This window comes from Grus americana, chromosome 15 (assembly GCF_028858705.1).
Source record: "Grus americana isolate bGruAme1 chromosome 15, bGruAme1.mat, whole genome shotgun sequence".
NCBI classification, from domain to species: Eukaryota; Metazoa; Chordata; class Aves; order Gruiformes; family Gruidae; genus Grus; species Grus americana.
The window spans coordinates 17,713,114-17,726,065 of NC_072866.1; the positions used below are offsets into that span (position 1 = coordinate 17,713,114).

Genomic DNA, 12,952 nt, shown 5'->3' on the forward strand with positions numbered 1-12,952 from the left:
ATAGATTTGACTGCGCTGTCCCTTGGCACTTGGCCACGGGCAGCAGGACCCAACCTTTGTGATGCTTCGGGATGACCAGACAGCTCTGTCCGCCGGGCCCAGGCTGGACCCACGTCCTCCCGCTCCACTGCGGCAGCGGTTCCTCCCACGCTGCTGGGGCACGGGGCAGAGAACGTGCCTTGCCCCTTGCCCCCGCCGCGGGAGGAGAGAGGCTGCAGCAGGTTCCTGCCGCTCCCCGAGCCCCGTGCTCCTGGGGCCACTGCCCCGGGATGGGGCTGCGCTCCCGCCGTTCCCCTGTCCGGCCGGCTTCACCCCGCGGCCGCCAGCTGGAAAGCTCAGCTGGAGAGAATACCATCTCCATTATTGGAACTGTGCGGCTCTACCAGCCCTCTTGGCAACGAGGGAACATTTTCTGCCTTAATCCACGCAGAGGTCAAATAGTTTCCTCTCGCAGCTCTCTTCCAAGAATCCCCTGGGAGGGAGCGCAGGGCCGCATCCCGCAGAGCTCCCTCGCGGAGACCGGCCGGCGGCGATGCCTGCGCGGGCCGGTGGCGATGCGCGCAACCAGGCCCTTCGGCTCTCTCTTCTGTCCCCCCGCACCACCACGCGCCTTGCGCCTGCGTGGACCACCTGGGTGGATTTCCCCGTTGGGATTTCCAGGCAAGGCTGGTGGCTCTAGAATGAGCATGTTCAGAGGAAAGCTGGGGTTTTTTAGATGAGAGAACTGTCGAGGGAGTTTAAGGAGCTGGGGCATCTAATTTCCACTGAATTTCAGTAGGATATCAGCTAACCCTCTTAGGTGCCTCTAAAATCCTAGTTTTGTTTTTAAGCTTTATCTCACCTTCTGCACGATCCATGCGTCTCTCAGACCCCTCACACAGTCTGGCCTTGCAAAAAGCCATTAGTCGGGGGGAAGGCTTCAGGGACAAGCATTTGGAGACCAATCTCTGATACTCCCAGGGCACAGGGTGTCCATTTGGCTGCATAGCACAGAGCTCGGTCTTTACAAACATCGTTCTGCTTACGGGTTGATTGCTGACATCTTCAGCAGTCAGTTCTCCCAACTCCCTCAAGATTCATGTTTGTTTGAATGCTGTAAATATTAAATTCGCTCTCAATAAGGAAATGAAACAGCCTCTGTCTCCTAGAGATGTTTTTCTTGGGCACACACTCTTCCCTGCTCCCCAGCGCGGCTCCTCCCTGGCTGCCCTCTCTGCTCCGCTGCATGGCGGGTTTCCCCATGAGCACCGCTTTTCCTGCCCCGTAGGAAGCCACGAGAAGTCCTCCGGTCACTCCTTCCCCCATTCAGAGCTGCCTGTCCCCCAGGACAGAGCAGAGAGAATGCTTAGGAAAGCTCCAGCAGTACCAGCGCAGCTCTTGCGGCTGCGTCCGAACTTCCACTGGCCAGAGCAGGCGGCAGCCGCCTCCTCCCTCACACGCAGCGCAGCAGCCAGCGCCTCCTCACCTTCGGAGCAGATACAGCCAGGCGCTGCGGCCAAGCGCGCCTGCACGATGCTGTTTCACCCATGTGCCGCTGCATGGCACAGACGCATCCAATTTGGGCATCATCATTCCGAGTACCTAACAGATGATGCGATTTCCAGGCTTGTTTTATTTCTTCTCTCTCCTGTGGCAGACGTGCACCCTTCCTAAGTTATCAGCTCCCACTGGCTGCACCGTGCAGAGGGGATAACTCTGAATTACCTCTCCTTCACCAGCAGTACTCATAAATTTTTTCTGTTTTTCCTTTTGACCTTCTCTTAATCTCATTCTTCTCCAAATGAAATGGTATTAGAGTGATTAGCAATAGTCCTTTGCAAGAAAAGTTCGGTTCTGTCCTTTCTGGACCACAGCCTGGGAACTGCTCTTCTCCTCATTATCTGGGTATTGCACTGGTGTCTCAGTATGCACCCAACGGTAGCCGCGTGATGAGAAATTTTGTATGTGTCTGAATTCAGTGAAGGTTGTGATGGGCAGGCGAGGAGGCTGCAGGAAGCTGCTCGGCTGGCCGGGGGGTGCAGCTCTGGGTGCCTTTGCGCAGACATCACTTAGGCCTTTTCTCTCTCGGTTTCAGTACAACACAAACAAAATAAAGTCGTAAGCCCAGGTGTCCTCATTTGGTTTAGTGCCACGAAGCTTTTGATTTAGGTGCTTTCAGACACGGTAACAAAGGAATGGGAATCTGAACACAGACACTCTAAGGTACCTAAGCTGGCACCCAAGAGCATCTGCACGGAAACGGGAGATACGGCACAGGACCTATAGTGCTTTGGATCTACCGCATGGCAGATGTGACAAATGTGGTTTGCCTGGAATGTCTCAAATTTGCCTCCCTTTAAAGTGGACTGTTTTGCTTCCTCAACAGGTGTCTACTGAGTCAAAATGGCTCAAAAACCTCTCAGCGATGATGAGAAATTCCTCTTTGTGGACAAAAACTTCATTAACAACCCACTTGCCCAGGCTGACTGGTCAGCGAAGAGACTGGTTTGGATTCCATCAGAGAAACATGGATTTGAAGCAGCAAGTATCAAGGAAGAGAAAGGGGATGAGGTGACAGTTGAACTGGCAGAAAATGGAAAGAAAGTGACACTGAGCAAGGATGACATCCAGAAGATGAACCCTCCAAAGTTCTCCAAAGTGGAGGACATGGCAGAGCTGACTTGCCTCAATGAAGCTTCAGTGCTGCACAACCTAAGGGAGAGATACTTCTCAGGTTTAATTTATGTAAGTAGAACCGAACACGCACACGGCGTTTCCTACTGCATGCTACCCTGCTCCGTCACAAACAAGGTGGGTCCCACCCAGTCAGGGACCCAGCCCTTGCATGTAACAGGGCCATGCAGGGACTAACCCCTCAGCAATGGCATCCTAAACCAAAAGTGTATTTAGTTCACTTTATTCACCATCATTCTCCTGCTTCTTTAATAATTGCTTCCTTACTTAACTAAATAAAAACACATGAAGGTTTGTTCCTCAAAACTTGCTAATTCTGAAAGGATACTGTTGGTTTGGAAAGTACTCTGATAGCTGAACCACACTGCAGTCCTGCTGTTTGAATTAAAAAAAAAAATTCAAAAAGTCAATAGGGACTTTTGAATGACTTCAGTGCAAACCTGAATAAGTTTCCAGTCACCCGCAAAAAGCACATACGGAAAAGCCAAATCACGCAGCCTTTTCGCAGGCAAAACTCCCACTGAAAGGCAGCTGAGAAGTTCTGGTTTGGTGGGTGCTTGAGTCAAACCTTATGTTTGACTGAATAAAGCCACTGGAATTCAAGTGAGAGCACTCGCATGCTCCAGGGTGTTACTGAGCCAAAGTCACGCGTCCCCTAAAACTCTTTCCCCGCCTTGTTGGTCAACTTACAGATCAGGGAAACCTGGACAAATTATAATCTTCTCTATCTTCACGTGAATTAGGGCCAAGATTATTCTGTCGTCCAGCCCACACGAGTCTATTAAGAGAGGCGCATTTTGACATTAATAACCCTGTAATCTGTCTGCATCGCCAGTTAGCAAACTGCATGGTAAGGGGGTCCAGAAAGTTTCCACGGCCCACAGCTGTTAGCTGTGCTTTTACGTGGAGGATCCCGATGCAGCGCTGCAGAGAAGCTATCGACGGTTTCAGTCGCCACAGCTTTTCTCACGTGACAGACCGCTGACGAGTGAAAGAAAGTGCAGAGCTTAAGTAACAGGGGCTTAGAAGCAGGAGTAGAGCTCTCGTTATTAATATGAGGAATGCTAAATTGGAAAGTAGGAAATGAAGCAGAAAAGAAGATAGTTTTATATAGTACAACAAAGGAACTATCGAATAGTTAGGGATAACTTCAAAGAGCTGAGCTCAGGAGCTTTCCTTCAGGAATGCACTAAAATGCACATCATCAAGATTCCTGAAAGGAGCTAGACCTTCCATCTCTTCAGCAGTCGGGTTTATTGGATTTTAAGTTTGCAGGTGAACATATAGACCTATGTGCTATTATATCAGAACATGCAGCAATCATCACTACAAGAGAATTTTTCTGATAGTGTTCTGCATCATTGCAAGATCTAAAAAGAATTAGTAGAAGAATAGTGGGATAAAATGCGTGGGGTTTATTTCTTTGTTGTTGTTGTTCTCAGCAACACTCTGCATAGATGTTCCAGGACTTGCAATATCTTTACTTTGTGGATTTTTTTGTGGAATTTTCACTTTCTACAGGAAGAGGAAATTAATTTCCTGAAGTGGATAATTGAATTAGAAATCAAAGAATTTTTCATGGAGACAAAAATGGAAGTGTATCTGAAATTAAGTTGCCTTTCTCAAGGGACTAGATTTTAAGACGGTGGTAAATTAACAGTTATAAAGAAACTATTTTTACTTGTATTGCAACAAGTTATTAATATTTTCAGTAACTAAAATCTGCTTAAAACTGTCCACTCTTACACAGTGCTGCCGTACTAGATACTGTCAGACCTTTTTAAAAATAGGGGGCATTTAAACAGAGTTTGAGTCTCACCCACTTGCAAAATGAACTGTAAAGAACCGTCTCGTGGCTCTGCCATGCAATGCCTACGTTGCCTCCCTTGGAGTCCCACACGTACAAAGCAAGCGTGACCTTAGCGTTTTCCCCCTTAGAGCAGCGCTGATGCGAATGGGGATTCCCAATTCTGCCAAAGAAAAAAGTCAACCTAGCTGGGAAAAATATAATTAAAATCATCTGCCCTTTGCATGTATATTAAATATTAATTAATAAGAAGATTCAGTGCAGAAATACAGAGTGACTGCACACTGGAAAAACACCCTGGCCTTCTCCTTAACAAGATAATCAGGAAAGAAGGGCAGGAAGCGTGTTGCCGCTAGCTCATGTTTCACATTGCTCAGAACAAACAGAATCTGCCTCGTCCACACATAAACTAGAGCAAAAATGATTATATAAACATCAATAAAACACCAACGCACCTTCAGTGGATTGGAGAGTAGAACCAAGGTTCTCGTGCCTGTATTCAAGGGCACTACTGATTCAGCCTTCGCCTAACAGCGCGCAAGGCTCTAGGCGCAGAAAGCTGGACGTGCGTACTGGAGGTGTGGTTCTGCTGCCCAAACCCAGGCACCTGCAACGCGGATGGGTGTACCTGTGCCGGTCTCTTAGCTCCCCGGCAGCAGCGGCTGTCCAAGGGACATTCCCATGGACACGACCCTGAAGATACTTCAAATCGTGTTCTGGCTCCAGACCCTCTAGGGAGGGGTACGGCCAGGGGTCCGCTCACCGGACTGACCGTGCCCCAGGGAGAATGAGTTAAGGCACTGAAACTTCAACCCCCACCGCCGTCACCTGCTTACCCAACTGGCTCGCTTACCTTCAAAACATCACATACATTAATCTGGTTCCCCAAATCCTCACAAAGTGGGTACCTAGAGCTACAGGCGGTGAAACTAAGAGCTTTCAACTAAGAGGGTCAACTTGCCCAAGGCGAGAGATGGTGTCAGTCACGGGCCAGTTCGAAATGGGGATTCCTGAACTTCATCAGCTCGGGCATTTGCCCTGCCTTAACGACCTGCTTCTTGTGCCTCAAAGTTAGCTGTCCGGAGGTACGCTACTGTACGCCTGGGTGTGCAAACAGCCCGGCATGTGGCAGGTCAGGCCAATGCCCGGAAATCTCGGGGAAGGGAGGCCTGACTCATTTCCCGAGCTGGAAATTTGCTCTCCTGTTATTTTCCTTGGTTGGGAATGATGAGTTGAGTGCATACAGTAGATCTGTTCCTACTGAGAACAAGGCCTTGGTGGTCATTCTAAGATAGAAACTGTCACTTTGCGAGCATGTGGTCCCAGCGGCACTAGAGTTCGCTTCGACACAATTAGCAGAGAGTTTCATTGTGAACTCCAGCTTCAGTGAAAATCCAGCACAGCAATTATCTACCTTCCACATCAAGGGGTTTAGCCTGGGGATACTGAGAACTGGCAAAGACCTTGAGCTTGATTTTCTTGTAATCTGGCTTGAGACTGCGGTGACGCCGCCACAGCCTGCGGAGCGGAGAGGTCCCCAGGGCCACCCAGAGCAGCCCAGACCTCCTCCTGCGCGGCTGGGGCACCCGGCCTCCCCTCGCTGCTGGAGGCTGGCGGGCGCTCTCGCCCTGTTTGCCGAGCACCATAAAAAGCGCCCGGGCCGCGGCGGGAGCGCGTTGTGCCATTGCCTATTATGGTCAGGAAAGGGAAATCCCTGCGCCCGTAGCCAAGCCTCCCGGACGCCATTTCGTAGCCCCGCGGCCTCCGAAGGGGAGCTGGGGCAGCCTCAGCCACCCTCAGACAGGCCCTGAGCAAGGCACGGCAGCGGCTGCGCACCACAAAGCGCTCCTTCACACAGCGGGGAGATAAAAAAAATAATCCAAAACCACTTGTGCCCAAGTCAGAAAGAACGTAATTTCATTATTCCGGGGTTTGTTGTTTTTTTTTTAACTGGCATGGTTTTAAAACTAACAGTCATAGGCCAGCTTAAATATCCCAATACCCCTGCAATAATAATCTCATAAGTTTGTAATTTTTTATTTTTTGATTTAATTTTTTTTTTTAAAAAAAGGGAAACCCTTGCAAATTGCTTACTATTATTAACTGTTTGTGATATGTGGCTCATCATCTATTATCATATGTTATTATTTCTGCTCTCAGTTCAATAGCTAGAGCTTTCCAAAATAAAGGAGAATTTTAAAAACAACTAACAAAACCTATCAGCTGGTAGCCAATGTTCTTGTTTGTTTATGTATATGTTTTTATATGAATATCATAATTAAACTGTAAACAGAAACCACATTTTTCCTTAAATTTCTTACAGAAACAGTCATGTGGTAAAGGCGTGACTATTCTGTTAAGACATCTATTTGGAACCCGAGTAATTTTTTTCAAGGACTCTCATCAATCATTATTGTTATACAGTGTTCCTATAATCTTTTTTAAAAAGCCTTCTTCTAACATCAACCCAAGCTTCTTACCCAGGATTTCAGTTTACAAAATCTGACACCTACCAGAGCAGAGGACGTACTCTATATGAAAATACACATCTAAGGAAATATTATGAAGTCTTACAGTTGTTACATCCTCATAGATAAGGGTGATTCACTATATACTGAAAGTAACCGAAGTCAAGAAGCTGTAACGTCAGCTCAAAGCATGGTGTTTCTACAGATTGCTAAATTCACATACTTTCTAGCAGTTCGCGTATTAGAAATAACTATTTGTGCACTTGGAAACTGCACCCATACACGTGCATTCAGAAATCGCTGCTACATCTGTCACACTAGGCAGACTACAGAAGAGTTACTTGCTAAAATCCTGTTAGCTCAATGCAGCCTAGACACGGCACGTGGTATTAATTCCGGTTTTTATTTGCATTTCCTTGCAGACTTATTCAGGTCTCTTCTGCGTGGTGATAAACCCATACAAACAGCTGCCCATTTATTCAGAGAAGATCATCGACATGTACAAGGGAAAGAAGAGGCACGAGATGCCACCCCACATCTACGCTATCGCGGACACAGCCTACAGGAGCATGCTGCAAGGTAGGCGAGTTTAACGCTGCAGTTCTTAGAAATCGCTGCCCAGTAACCTGGGAGAAAACACCCGATAACTCCGCGTGGGCTCCTGCAAGGAGCACGGCCAGGGAGGATCTGTTACGGAGGGTGACACGAGCTTTCTAGAAGTTTCAGAGGAATTCTTTGGCAGGGATGGCAGTCCACAAACACTGTGACTCAAAAAGGAAAAACAATCCTTTTACCCATCTGTGTCGAGGCATGTGGGAAGGTTTCAAAGTCACGCAAATAGTTTTGGCAAATACGGGCATGGAAAATGCTGCCTCTCCACCAGCGGAGACTATTCCAAAGTTAGCTGCTAGCGCTGTGGATCTGTCGGCGTTGCTCCCCTCTCTCCTAGCAAAGGAAATTCAGATAGTCTTTGGGGGCTACCTTCAGTGCAGTCTAACGCTTTGGAGCCCTGAGCTGAGGCGTGCTCCGCTCTGTAGCAAGAATGGCAAGGAGCAGCGATGGGAAAGCAGTCAGGCCCCAAATGGTGCGAGCAAACCCTTCGAAATCCAGAGTGCTCTCCTCCTGCAGTCACTGCTGACAGACCGAGGGGCTTTGCTCTAAGGAAAAATCATACTTTGGGGATGAAGGAGCTACAGTGATGAATGGACGAGGCTGCAACTCCTACAGACTACAGGGACGTGACCGGTTGCCATCTCGCCCCGCCCTCAGCGCTCCAGGGAAGCAGGACTCCACATGATGCTTTGAAATTTAAATGCCCTCAACAGGGGCCTGATCCTGCAGCAATTCTGGCCGTAGCTATGGCTCAGCAAGGGTCACGGGCTTGGCCCTAAGGTTAGGGCTTCCCAGGTTGGGGTTTAAGGGTTTAAGGGTTTAAGGCTTGTGGGGTTTAGATCAGACCAGTGAAAACACTAAACAGCATCTCAAAATTTCAGTTTAGCAGCTAAATTAGTACCTAGTATCAATTTCTTTGTAATATTTACATACATACACAGAGCAGTGATTGTTTTGGAGAAACTAATCCATTCAAAAGCACTGTGCACTTTATCTGACTCTGCAATGAAACGACACAGTATTTCCCCAGGGTCACAGCACTGCAGTACTCCCGTCCTTGTCCTGCTTGAAATAGCAACCTGATGATTTAGCTAGAAGTTACAAGTAGTTGGTTTGGTATATCATAGTTAATCGCTATTTTCTAAACCAAGGTTTAGACTAGACAGAGTCCTCCCCCACAATGAAAAAAAGATCATCTGATATGTGACAGGCTTCTGGGCAGCCTAAACTGCCCAACCCCAGGCAGACTTCTGCCGACTGAAAATTCCAATCAAAGCCCCGTCATGTTAGTACAAGCAATACATACCCCCCCCAATGGTGACTGATATCAAAGGCATCAAACAGGTCTTTTCCCAAAAAAGTTCTGAGTACTCATATGTACTAACTGTAATGCTAACAAAATAATCCAGATAACAAAAGCCTTAGAACTTGTAAGGATTAAACTCCTGAAGAATATTTACTCATTTAAGTTGATTACTTAATTGTAACTTAGGTTCCTGACTTTAGAATTTCGCAATTTCACATCTGAGAGTGTTTGAGACTCTAAACCCAGAAAACTAGGGACCTACTTTACAATATCAACCTTTTTTTTTTTTCCTATGGCTTATGTGACATTTCTTTTCTGGAGCTACTTCAGTTCCTTTATCTGAGTGCATCCCAGAAGGCAGAGCTACAGCACAGCAGAGGAGGAGGATCAATAAAGCAGTAATAAAAGACATCCCCAAACCAGACCTTCCTCCCTACTGAGCAGCAGAGCTAGCCATGAAGACAGGCACGTGAAACACCTGTAGGGCTGAGGGGAAAGGTGCTTTTAAAAGAACATGCCTCAGTAAAGATCTTTTTTGCTGTAACCCCAGTTATAAGGAACTTACTTGGTATAAGCTGAGCCCGCTAAGCCACGTATGCGTCTTCCAGATGCTCTCTTGAACCCTGCTCTGCCCCCGCACCACGCAGGGCTCCGAGCAGCCCCCGAGGCAGAGCAGCCCGCTCTCCCCCCACCCTCTGTTGGAGCAGCCAGCCTTGCAGGGGAGCTCCGCCAGAAGCCTCTGGCACCTGCAGGTCATTTGCAGTGTTCTCACTCAGCTGTGCAGGGTGCCGCTACTTGGCCCTCCACACGGGACAGGGAAAAACAACTAGGAAAGGGCTGCGAGCTATGTGCAGGCAAGAGAGAGACCCGTAACGCTGCAGCCTGTGCTGAAACAGAACTGGTCTGGCCTGGCAGTATAGGAGTTTCCTAGTATCGGCATAGATCAGCCTGATCCCAGCAGCATAAGGACCTCTCCGATTTCTCCCGTCCTTCCCAAGACGCTCCCCCACGCAGCGGTGCAGCCGCTGGCCCCGGCTCGCCCTTCGGGGCGCTCAGTCCCTGCACCCAGAGCAGCCCGGGGACGCCCAGGCTGGCTGCTGGGAGGAGGAGGCAGCAAGAGCCCCCGTGCTTCTTGCTACTCTCTTCTTTGGTGCTCATCATAATTTCCTGGCCCCACCAACACTTGGGAAAGCTTTACACCTTGTTAGTCGCGTGTCCCCTTTGCAAGGAATTCTTCTTGACAGCAGAGAGAGGGGGGGAGCAAGTAGAAAGAAGAAAGGAGGGAACAGATCATCAGCTGAACCTTTAAGAGAATGCTCTTCCACGCCTCCCACCCTGCCCCAGCCGGGGAGCAGTCCCACAGGAGCTTGCATCACGAGCCCAGGACACCCACGCTTTGCTCGCTTATTTACTTGCACATGCCATTTTGGAGGCTCTCCATCTCTGAAGAGGGCCCCAGCTGGTTTTAAAGCTGTGCTTTTGTTTGCAAAAATGTACTCATGTTTTGTGCATAAAACTAAACCAAACCTCAAAATAACTCTAGTTATTCAGCCAAATTGTATGCACATTGGAGTGGGGAAAGTGGGCGTCAACACGATTGTGTGTGTGTGCACGCAACACGTATAGCCATAGAGAGCTTCATCGGGTTTTGTAAGTGTATTTGCAAATGGAGTATAAACAAAAATCCTTACTCATAAACATGGATGGGGCACTGAATGTTTTCCTTGTGAAACTTCAGTATTGCTCCTTATCTGGGAAACTTGCATAGTTTCTTCTTGCCAAAGTAAAATATATCTTAGACTCATGAGACTGAAGAATTACACTCTGCTACTTCATGACCAGGGCCGCTCAGCCAAGAGCAATCAGCTTGCTCAGATGTCTGAGGAGCCCTTATCGTTCGGTGAATCGAGCCCCAGTGTCCTCTGGCAGGCTCCTCACCTGGGGAGCACAGCCCTTCACGTTCTCACCCTCCCCTCTGTCTGCACAGCATCCAGCAAAACCCATGAGCTGCGCACGCTGTGCTCCTCTGCTCCGGAGACTTACTCGGTGAACATATTCATTAGGGATGATCGTTAAGTCCCATCAAAGTTGTTCTGGTAATAACGCTTAGCTACGGTTAACAGGGATCAGATAATTGGACTTTCTTCCAAATATGCAGAAAAGCTGACATCTCACAGGACATGGGAATTAACAGAGATGCTGGCTGGGCAGAGATCAAATTTCCACTTGAAACAAGTGGTTCTGAGCACCTAAAAGCCTTTTACAAATCACAGTCATGCTGTCTTGTGCTCAAACCGGGGTGCTGGATGGCTTGTTGAATCTGCTGATTGCCACGTCCCTAATGCAGCACAATTTCTGCCCAGGCGCAGTCACCGATGCTCATTTCCAGCCAGAACAAGAATAAACTTTATCCACTTCGGTTTTCTTTAATCTCAGAGACTAAGAGACAGTAACATTCTGCAAGAGGATTTTATGCACGTATCTGTCCCCAGGAGCTGCCACACCGACTGTCCTTACGGACAAGCTAGCTGACTGCTACTACGCTCAGAGGCTGCGATCACACAAAATCACCCTACGCTTCCGCGCCCACCCCTCTCCCCTGTGTTTCGGACGAAGCAGCTGCCCAGTGGCACGGCTGCCTTACCGAGGGCTGGAGCCCTCCTTCCAACTCTGCCGGCACCTTGGCACGGTCGCGCACAACACGGCTGCGGGTGAAAACCGCCCCTTGCTTTTGCTTGAGTTAGTTTTCGGGGGGGGGTGGCCCTGCCTGGCGCAGAGCGAGGCCGCTGGTGGCAGCGGCGAGGGGAGGGCAGTGCAGGGCAGGGGAGCTGGAGGCTGGAGCTGGGTGGGTGACTTCTTCCCGCAGCGCTGCCAGCTCCCAGGGATGGAGCCCAGACTCCGCTCCGGTAAGGATGAGGAATTCCGCTGCTTTCTGCCGTCCTCCCTGCTCGCAGCAAACGGCAAAGAAGTGATAAACAATACAAACGTGAAAAGTCAGGTTAGGTAGCAGTTTTAGGTATAAAGTTTCTGTGTGGATGATCAGGCTTTTATTAAGGGCTCTGGCAAGAAATCGTCATGGAGAAGACACATTACGGCTTTCTGCAGATTGAAGAAGGTTATCTATTTTCTGCGAGGCCATTTTTATTCCAGCTTGAGTTAAAGATGGCAAAACAACCAACCTGGTAGTTACTGGGAGGTACGGGAGGGAAACGTGGTTCCCAAGAGTTTAGAAAAGGGGGCTGCTACGAAAAGTCATCTGTTTACTGTGTCCTCGCAGGACTGTACAGAAATGTCCCCGTTAGGCAGCGGCGTTCTGACCAAATGTAAAGAAGCAGCAAGCGAGTGTTGGAACATGGGTTCAGTCTGGTTTTTTCCTTTTATGGTAAAGCTGCCAACTTGCTGCTTCATTGTGATAAACCATCTGATTTTGTTTGTGATTAAGCAGAGCTAGCTGGTCTATCAAGAACAGAGGGACACAGGATTCTTACAAGCAATCTGGAGGTGTCTGGTGAAAAAGCTAAGCAGATTCCAGGAAAAAAAAAAAAAAAAAGAGAGTCAACTGCATGTTTAGGAGAGCTGGTGGGGTTTAGAATGTACATGTAAAACTCTATGCTCTTAAAAAATTGAGGATAAAATTAGAAAATGTCCACAACATCTAATCTAGACATACAGGGGGTGGATACGATAGTCTTCCAGGTAGTGTCAGATTTTTAAAACGGCATTAACCAAAAAGCTATTGGAAGCTAGAAGACATATTTTGTTACTTTTTAAGCCCCAGGAATTATGTTTAAGGAGTTTTATTCATGCAAGTCATTCTCTTCTGATCGATCCACCCACATAAAGTTGCAGACTCCCAAAATAGGGCCCAGTCCTTTCCATATAGGATAAAACATTCCAGAGCAGAAATAGGAGCAATCGAGGGGGAGAGTCCTAGAAGGTAACTGAGAGCAGGATCTGCAGCCCAAGCCCTGACAGAACAGGAGATTTCCTGATACGTTCGTCCCGACCCTTGCAATTGGTTCAGACTGCTGAAGGAACTAGAGTAACACTGGAACGCTCCCCCCGTGTGCAGAGGAGTTTGTCAGC

At 48.3% G+C, this 12,952-nt stretch overlaps 1 protein-coding gene across 3 annotated transcripts in view; it reads left to right on the forward strand.

The window, feature by feature from the left end:
• The window catches only part of MYH11 (myosin heavy chain 11), a 59,573-nt gene that overhangs the window by 2,799 nt on the left and 43,822 nt on the right, over window positions 1-12,952 (forward strand). For all 3 annotated transcript variants that reach the window (XM_054842576.1, XM_054842577.1, XM_054842578.1), the window contains exons 2-3: window positions 2,366-2,724; window positions 7,371-7,527. In XM_054842576.1, the coding sequence (XP_054698551.1) occupies window positions 2,383-2,724; window positions 7,371-7,527 (499 nt within the window). In that variant the 5' untranslated portion in view covers window positions 2,366-2,382. The remainder of the gene's footprint in view (window positions 1-2,365; window positions 2,725-7,370; window positions 7,528-12,952) is intronic.